We start from the raw sequence: 9,657 nt of genomic DNA, 5'->3' as shown, positions 1-9,657 counted from the left end.
AAATTGGTTTATATTATGCAAAACCTGATTCAACATCAGTTCTTATTGTCAGTGTATTCATGCCCTAAGAAAAGAGACTTCATGGCTATGCAGGACAATCCCCTAACACATGTACAGTTACGTTCACACAGGTTCTATTCCAGCTTTCAGATAAATGCAGCTAGATTTGGAACAAATAAAACACCCAGTTCTACTTCAAGATACCTACCACCACTTCATGTATGTTCACCTGCAATAGGCTGGATATCTGGAAAGGGTTACTATTATGTTCATGCATGGTATTTAGAGTATTTTTAGTACCATTTGAAGTATGAGCTACTAAAACCATAGGTTAAGATATACTAATGAAGCATCACATTTTCTTGCTTCTTATGTTACTTTTATGCAACTAAAAGGGTGGAAATGTCTGTACTGAAGCATGCATTAACAACTGGCAAAATGAGTAAGCTCTTACCAGGAAAGGGCTCCAGCAAATACAAGAGACACACATTATAGCCAAGAGCTGAATGATCATCTCAAAATGATGAGATCTGCCTTGTCTATGTTGACTTTTAAATTTGACTCTTAAAAGTGTAATTCCCGTCACAGCATTGCATACAAATGAAATAGCAAGGGCTAGTAAACCCAAGCATGAAAAAAGCAAGAGGTAAAATCTGTCTTCCCAGTCTTCAAAATGCTCTGTTCTATAGAAGCACCAGGTTCTTGATGCCTGAATTTGATAAGCTCGTAACCTAAGTATAGGCAACAAAGCTATGAAAATGGCAAAAAGACATACCATAGTCAACATCAGTTTTACATGTCTAGAAGTCATTTTTGTTGAATGGAATATTGGTTTAGTGACTCCAATGCAGCGTTCAACAGCCATCACACTGCCCAGAAAAAGAGGACATAGTCCAAAGAATACCATACACATTCCAAAAACACTGCAGAGAACGTTTGACTGATTAAATCGAATCCAGTCTTTGTCCGATGCATACACAAAAACTGCAATGGTTCCTGTGATTAGATGGCCCAGCAGATCTGTGATAACCAAGCCACTGGCAAAAAGCAAAAAAGATGCCTTTGATTTCTGTCTAAACCTCTGATATGCCTTCATGAGAATTGCTATTGCAAGACTGTTGGATAAAATCCCCACCGTCATGAAGATAACAGAAAAAAACACAGAGATCTTCTTTTCTGTGGGGCAGGTAGTGTTGGAAAATACACCAATTCCAGCCAACGGCAGTGATTTTGTACTGTTCATTGTTAGAAAGGCAGAAAGTGTTCAGAACATTTCAACAGTCTGGAAATCCTCAGGCATCTGTAATAAATTAAAAGAAACGCTGTTTAAAGCACAAGAAATGTCAATATATTGCTCTTCTCACCCAACATATATACCAAAAACTCCAGTGTTATGCGATATTCATTAAATATGCATAGCTCATTCAGAATAAAAGATGGCAGCAAACATTTTTGTTTTACAGTAGCTAATTAAGGCTGCAACCTCATGCGTGCTTACCCAATTAAAAACCATTGGACCCCGTAGAAATGAATCTGTTTGGATGCTCAGATTGCATGTAAGGAAATAGAAATTGGCCTCCCTGTGGCATTTGTACCTGAGCCTAGGTACAGTCCCAGAAATGAACAGACTGCATATGGGAACCATATGCTTATTTAGGAGTATATGTATAACCTCCAAATGCAAACAGTAGACAGAGGTGTGGCGGGGGAAAGCCCACAAGTAGAACATATGCAAAAACATGTGCACCGTATTAGAAATACTTAAATCAAGTTGAGAAATGGGTATTTCAAGCAACAGAATCACTCATTTCATCACCTTTGAAGGGCATTCCTTTTACATGCGTGATACTTCAGTGTCTTGGGAACAGCAGTCTTATTCCTACCATATAACTAACCCAAACTTCTCAAAATAGCCATATTTTGTTCCAGCATTTCAAGTAAAAATAAAAACAGTGGTGTCAGAGGAAGTAGGTTGTGATTCATGGCAGTTGGGACTGAAATAAATCAGTCTATAAGGTGTCACAACTATTTTTTTTTAATTTTTGCTATAAATAAGCCAGTGTTGTGAATCTGCATCCACGATTCTTCTGCAGTGAGATCTGCATGCCTTAGAACTGAGTTAACCAGGTTCTTGTCTTTTTTTCAGTCATGTCTTCTGCCTTGTGCAAATGCTATTCTTGCAAAATGTTTGCATTTTATTAATCTGATATGGAAATGAAATCTTTTTTCCAACTTAAAAACTAGCCCTAGATTAAAGTGGGATTTTTAAAAAAAAAATGCTAATAAAAAAACAATCTGGTAATCATAGTCAAAACTGGCATTATATGGACAAAAGCAGGGAAGAAGGAGAGAAGTCAAAAATCCTAGCATTAGTCACAAGTATTGAATTAGTTCTAGGCCTTTACTGTGACATTTCAAAAACATACAATGGCACAAGGATGCATTCAGTGAGGTAGAACATAAGGGCCTGAAAATAGTAATAAAATAGTTTGGAATACTTTATAGCTGAAAATAAAATATATATTTTAATATGTTTAGCCCAACACCATTCCTGTATCTTTCAACAAATTGCCACAGCACTTGTTCCCTGCTTGTGCTTTGCAATTTCACCTTAATCTTTCTTTGTTCACATCAGATGCACCACAGTGAAATTAATATATTTATCAGATAATTTTTGCCCAGTAAAGGGCAGCATCAAGAAGGCAGCTAAAATCAAACCTTCTATAGCACATAATGAGAAGCAGAGAACACTGACTTAGGTGTGAAGTCACCACTCACAAAGACTTGGGTCCTTTTGATGCTACTGACCTATATGTCTTTGGTATTTAAAATGGACATCTTTGGCCTTGGGCTTCTCCAATACCAGAAGCTGAGCAAGCCTCAGAACTGTGCTTGTATAGCAATGACTGAATGCAGCTGATACGAACATTACACAAGCTTAGTTCTGCATTCTTGATATTTCTTCTGAAAAGCTAAGGGCTTCTTTCCTACTCCTCTTATCCAGAGAAAACTATAATAATTTTATTTATTTTAATTTTCTCATGGAATGTAAAATCATTGTTCTTATATAACAATGCAATATTTAAATTACCAGATTATACATTTGCAGTAAGCCTAGCAGCCAAATGTTACCATAAGGAAATTGGAATGTATATTTTATGAAGCTATGCAATATTAATAATTCATCTTATCAACAGGCTGAAACCATACCATGAGTTTGACAAAGACCCTGTTACCTTTTACTTGTTATGTGAAGTTTTACTGAAACTTTATGAATTATTTCCTAAGTTCAAAACACTTTTTAAAAAAAACATTAAAATGCTTTTTCATAGCAAAAACCTGTAAATGATACAGAGGCAGTTGATGAACGTAATTCACACTGCCTTCAGATTCAACATTTGCCACAACACTTCCCACTCTTATATTTCTTCTATATTATATGTACATAGTGCAAGAGCAGGGCTATATAAATGGGTAAAAGCCAGAAACATTAGTTTCGCTGGCTAAGGGATTCTGGGAGATTTAATCTAAAAGAGTCATTTTTCCAGGTTCTAAAAGTGGTAGCAAAACATACGAGTTTATGTTTGTGTATATATTACCTTTTCAATGGTCTATATCATATGAAGAAAATGTATTCGCACAGGATGAGAAGATATTTGAAGCCCCAGTTCACTATGTTCTGAGCCACAATTCACTCTATATCTGCAAGAGGCATCCCAATATACTATGACTCAAGAGAAGGCTGCTGCGAAACAAAAAAAGGTTGCGTAGAAAACAAAACCACATTCAGCATTATAGCTTCCCCCTCCTCGTCCATCAGAAAAATGTATGCCAATCGTTGAGGTATGAAGCAAAACAGATCAAAAGCTCAACTTTAGATTATTCAAGTGCCCATGCAGATGCTGGAAAATATACTACCACAAAAGTACGTATAAAACAAGAGGAATACATATACCCTGCTGTTAAATCTATTTGATTATTTATAGATACAGCTAGCTTTTTGAATATATTCTTAAAACTCCACAGAGTTGGAAGGAACCCTGTGGATCATTGAGTCCAGCTCCTGTCAAGGAGAACTGAACTCCCAACCTCTGGCCCCACAACCAGATATGAAAGCGTTGAACTATTCAGCAGCTCTTAACCACCCTTTAGCTAGTATCCTATTGCTGGCCTCATTTAAGAATAGACCCATTGAATCAATTGCTGAATTATGAGTCAGCCTTTATATAAATCCAATTGAGTTAATGGATCTGCGCTTGTTGTAACTAGCAAAACGATGCTGACCTCAGAATTCAAGTCCATAAATATATACAGGTAATATACATTAATAAATGGAGGCTTAAAATAAAATCACTAGTAAAACTTTTTCTATACAAACATTTATTTATCGGTAAAATATCACAATTATGTAAAAATCCCACAACAATGTTAAATGTCCCAAATAATGTTCAGTGACCCAGAAGAGTCTTAATAGTCTTAATGTTGAGTTGGTTGGCCTTTTGCACATTCATTTCTTCCTTACTGCTCAGCCTACTCAATACACTTCTTGATGTTTTGCCATTACTTGTTGCAAAATGATTGTTATAGTCTCAAGCACTCAAAATAAAATATTTATATAAGTTTGGCTGGTCAACACGGCAACAATTAGTCAACTGAGCAAAGAAAGGGCAAATGAAAAGAGAGACAATTTTATCTGGGACAAATGCTGTGATTTCTTAATGTTTTAAATCAACATATTTTCCATTGAAGTCAGTTTTACTGATTTCAATGGAAATTAAATTATCTAAAATGTGCTAAAAGAACTACAATGGATACTAACCATTTTTTAGTTTCAACATATTGGACCCTGTATTATGCACGGTGATGCAATTCACAGTGCAAAGAACTTACAGTCCACCACTGACTGGCAAGACAGAATTTTCTCTGTTTAACACTAAACTTGGCATAAAGCTTTGGACCTCATTAGACAAGACTCTGATTCTAGATGTAGAAGCAGTGTAGTGTTAAAAGGAAAAGCCTATCTGTTTATTCTAACAGGAGCTTGCATCAATTCACATTTGGCAAATTAGCCTTCTTTTGTTTTGTCACTGAACAGCTGGGTGATGGCAAGACTTTGCATGTTTGATGTCATAGGTACAACATCACATAAAAGATTTTTATCTAGAGGGACAATGCTTTAAGAGGAAAAAAACATGTGTTTTCCTTAATGCGAGATATAACCTTCCAAATAAAGTACAGGTATACTACAGTAAGCATTTTATAGAGTTTACTGTAAAGAAACAGCATAAAAGAACAGTTTTGACTAAATTTATTTCATTACAACTTACTGCAAAAACCTGTTGTTTAAAAACCCTTAGAATTTAATCTAAAAATTACAATTAGTATTCAAATAAATTGGAATAGAAATAAACAGAGGCTGAAAATAAAAGTGCTTATTATAAATATAAGTGATTAAATAGAGCCTTAATATTAAGCATTTTTATAGATTATACTAAGTCCCCTTCATTATGAAATATCACAGGTGAAAACTGCAAAGAGACATTTCTACCCTTAATTTATTCTTCATTTTTTTAGTGAATCAGGAACTTCAAAACCTGTTCCTAGTATCTTATCCAAATAGATCCTTTGTTTTGTTTCCCACATGCTCAACCAGATATTGAGATACCTGCTATTTTAAGAAGCTTCACAACATCCCTCTTCGATTTTATGTTCAGAAAGTACAGCACCACTGTGTTGGACAAACAATATGTACCAGTAACGTCATTCACTGCAGTGCTGAAGTCGCTACTCGACCAGCTAAGGAGGCTTCTAAGACATTGTGGTCCTTTACTGACCAAAACTGAGAAATAAAGGATTAAAGCAAGACATCCAAGGGAACACTCCAGCATAAATTTGGCCTGCACACCTCAGAATATAGGAACAATTTACAGACATAGGAACACCGTTATAGTTAGAGATTAAGCGTGGAGGAAAAGAAAGATAGAAAAACAGGAGAAAGGGAGAGTATCCAAAGCAAAGAAAAGTTACAAATGAGTATATGAGGACATCTGAACCTAACTGTAGGCATCACTGATTAAAGAAAATTGGGAACTTTCTATTTGTAATATGATTGGAGCATGATTTTCTGAAGATAGGCTGGACTGAGAGGCCATTAATGGCTGGTTTGGAAATTCACTAGTGATAAGGGCTGGAAAAGTGCAGAAGTAATCCTATAGCTGTATTGATGAAGAGAGAGTGTGCAGAAGTTAGTAGGTGAGATTATGCCTCCTTATGAAAGCCAGGTAATGGAAAAAGTAGTTTTAAGGATGGGAAAGGAGCAGATATGAACTTATACAAGAATTGCTAGTGGAGAAAGAGAAAATGATGTCAATGGGAAGGATAACAAAAGAGTAGAAAATCACAGAACTGTAAACTATGGAGAAAACAGGAATGAATGGAGAAATTAACTTAGGTTTGGGGGGAAGAAATGAGAGGAAGTATCAATGGAGCAAGGTAAGAAGGTGGGGAAATGAAAGCAGTCATCACCACAAGGCAGTTATGGGCGATGCTTTGCATTACTTCCAGCAAATGCCTGCGCTTGCCTGCTTGCTTGGAAACAGGTCCCGCTGAGTTCAGTCGTTTCTTACTCCCAGGTCAGGGGATCGAGAAGAGCAGCCTTGAACAGGCAGGAAAGGTTCAGCATCTCGGAATCCATCCCGGCGCCTTGGGTACCACGAGCCCTGCACTCCCAAAAGGGGCGATTCCCCCTCCCCCAAGTGTGCGGGGCGCTCCCGAAACGGCGCGTTCGCACCGCAGCCTTCAGAGTCTGCGGGGCTGCAGCCTTAAAAGTCGGACTTAACTTCGGGGGGGGGGGGGGCAAGAAAACTGCGCACGGGTCGTGGCGTTCGTCCCTCTCGTCCGACCGATTCCGCTACTCCTCCCATCCTCCCGCCAAAACCGACGAAGCAGCTTTCCCCCTCCCTCAGAAGTTCGCCTCGCCTTTGGCTGAGAGGCGCGCAAAGGGTTTGTTCGGTTTTGCGGCGCGCGCGCGTGTGCGGTTTGTTTGTCTGTGTGGTGTTGTTGTTTTTTTACCTCAGCTCCTCCAGTTCCGCCAGCCGCCGGTCGCCTGCTCCCCTTGCCGTCCATTGCCGCCGCCACCACCTCTGCAGTGCAGGCAAGCGGTCCCACGAGCTGCTGCTTCCCCTTCGCCCGGCTCGTCCCACTGACGGGGCAGACGGAGGGAGCCTCTCGCGCCAGTGGCCACGACCCTGGGGCTCGCCCACGTTCCCGCCCCTTTCGGCTGGCGTGGGCGTCACGCTAGCTGCCGCTTCGCCCCTTCTCTTCCCTCCTCAGGCTTTGGAACGGCTCCCCTGAGGGTTTAGAAACGACTCCTGCGTTTTAATGCCGCTCTTCCAAGCAGGCGCTCGTCTGCCTCAGGCAGAGGCCAAAAGGCACGCACCTGAAAGGGTGGGATGGAGAGCGACTTCTTTCCATCTTTAAAACTGAGAATAAAGAGCTCTACTCCCCTTCCCCAGAGAAGCTGAACAAGAGAGGCTGAGCTCCCCATGGAGCAGTTTGAAAACAAAACAAAACAAAAACTCTAAATACTGTATCCTCACAGCAAAGAATCTGATGGTTCCATTGCTTTGGCATTTTGCTCTGAGGTTTCCACATAAAAATGCTTAGCCCCTGACATCTTCAAAAGGCTGTACAATCCAGGAAGGGTTGCGTCAAATACTCCTTAATGACAGATATCAGGTTTCCCCTTTAGTGGAGAGCATAAGGTGTGAGAACCCCAAACCCAGTGATTTCAGAAGAGTATCAGGAACTCAGTCAGACTGACCAGTCCAGAAGGTGAGGCTGAAAAAAAGCTAGTAGTAGTTTTAAAAGATGGAGGGGGCTAAAAAAGGGTCAGCAGCACTAGCATTTCTGCTTTTTCCAAGCTGATCCAGGAAAAAAAAATACTGCACAGTTTGCTTTGCTCAGGATCATGAACTCCTAAATGATTTAATGCAACATAAGAACATTAGCCTCGGGGCAGAGTTCAGATGACAGAGAGTGTGGTTTTCAAAATGTTTTCAAACAAAAACCTCTGCATATGTTAAACAGGTGTGTGTGAGAGGGCAGGAAGAAGGGAGGAAGAGAAGAAGATTGCACATTTTGCAAGAAGTTGGTGGACTGTGATCAAATGCTGTTCGTGTTGGAAGAAACTAATCCATGAGCCACTGATCAAAGATCAGTGATGCATGAACACGTATAGAGCTCAGAAGAAGCACCTCTTTTTTAAAAGGCTCTACCCTTCCTAGTATTACAATCACACACAGTTATGAGGGTGCTGACTGTGATATGATCAGTCCCTGATGTGTAGCAGAGTAAAACTGCAAATAAAGAGATTGTATCATATGGGAAAAAAAGGAAGGAAGACCAAGTATTGACATCAGCAAGACTCACAATCTGAGAAAAATTGATGAATTTGCTCAAGTGCTTGAGGAAACTCTTCCAGGCCCAGCTGATGCAAATGCACCTGAATGATGGGAACATTTCAAGAATGCTGTTTATAACACCATCTTGTCCACATTTGGCAAGAAGACTAAAAAGGCAGTAGATGGTTTGAAGCCCATTCAGAGGAGTTGATGCCAGCAATCAAGGAAAAGAGGAGACATCTAGCAGCATACAGAGCCTGTCCGAGTGCGTACAACTTGCAGGTTTTTCGAGTTGCTCATAGCAAAGTCGAACAGATGGTCAAGAGATGTTCTAATGATTATTGGCTTCAGCTCTGCTCTCAGATACAGACACCAGCGGACACAGGTAACATCAAGGGAATGTATGATGGTATCAAGCAGGCTTTAGGTCCAATACAGAAGAAATCTGCTCCTTTGAAGACTGCTACAGGCATGATCATTCAGGACTGAGCACAGCAGATGAAACGCAGGGTACTACTCTGAGCTATATTTTAGAGCAGGGGTCTCAAACTCAATTTACCTGGATGCAGAGTCTGGGTGAGGCTGGGCCGCATCAGATTTTCAGATTTTCCGCCAAACGGAGCAAGAGCCTGAGGAAGCCACCCAGGAGTTTCCTTAGTCCCAGCTGGGGCTCCGAGGAGGAGGAGAAGGGGTCCATGAGCCCTCGTCACCGGCCACGACCCCCTCCAGCTCCTTCTTCACTACCACCACCACCAGCAGCAGGATGAAGAAGCGGAGAAGGGAGGGAGTGCAGGTGACCGCCTAGCCAGGGGGAGGAGGGGACAACATAAAACTTTTTAAAACTCTCACAGAATTCACCTTACCAAAGGAGAAAAGCCCCCACTGGTACCTGCGAAATTAAACTGAATGGGGTGCCCCTCAGTTGTGTGCGTGCCTGCAGGCATGCACACACACACACACATACACAGAGAGAGAGAGAGAGAGAGAGAGAGAGAGAGAGAGAGAGAGAGAGAGAGAGGTGTCCGGCAACCTTCCTCTGAGGGTCCCCCTCAAAAAAAAAGTCTCACCCAGCAGCAGCAGCTACACCCACTACGACAGAGGAGCAAACTTTACGAGGCAAGCCCAGGCAGCCTCCAAAGTGGAGACGGCTGAAGCAGAACGAAGATGATGATGATGAGGAGTGCCGGGTGCTGAGGCGGCTGCTGGCCAGGGTGGTGCTGGGGGTGCTGATAGAGAAAGAAAGCCAGAGAGCTGC

The 9,657-nt window shown here is 40.9% G+C and overlaps 1 protein-coding gene across 2 annotated transcripts in view; it reads right to left on the bottom strand.

Annotated features, from left to right (window-relative positions):
- The window catches only part of PTGFR (prostaglandin F receptor), a 46,724-nt gene extending 38,950 nt beyond the window's left edge, over positions 1-7,774 (bottom strand). The window contains exons 1-3 of one of the 2 annotated variants that reach the window (XM_020815265.3): positions 7,072-7,774; positions 3,600-3,745; positions 455-1,300 (exon numbers count right to left, since the gene is read on the bottom strand). In XM_020815265.3, coding sequence (XP_020670924.1) covers positions 455-1,243 — 789 coding nt within the window. In that variant the 5' untranslated portion in view covers positions 1,244-1,300; positions 3,600-3,745; positions 7,072-7,774. Of the gene's footprint in view, positions 1-454; positions 1,301-3,599 lie in introns of both variants that reach the window. The other variant, XM_078393026.1, reaches the window with a different exon arrangement.
- Positions 7,775-9,657: the final 1,883 nt, after the last annotated feature.

This window comes from Pogona vitticeps, chromosome 4, assembly GCF_051106095.1.
Source record: "Pogona vitticeps strain Pit_001003342236 chromosome 4, PviZW2.1, whole genome shotgun sequence".
NCBI lineage: Eukaryota > Metazoa > Chordata > Lepidosauria > Squamata > Agamidae > Pogona > Pogona vitticeps.
Note: the sequence above shows the minus strand (reverse complement) of the source record. Positions and strands in the feature narration are given on the sequence as shown.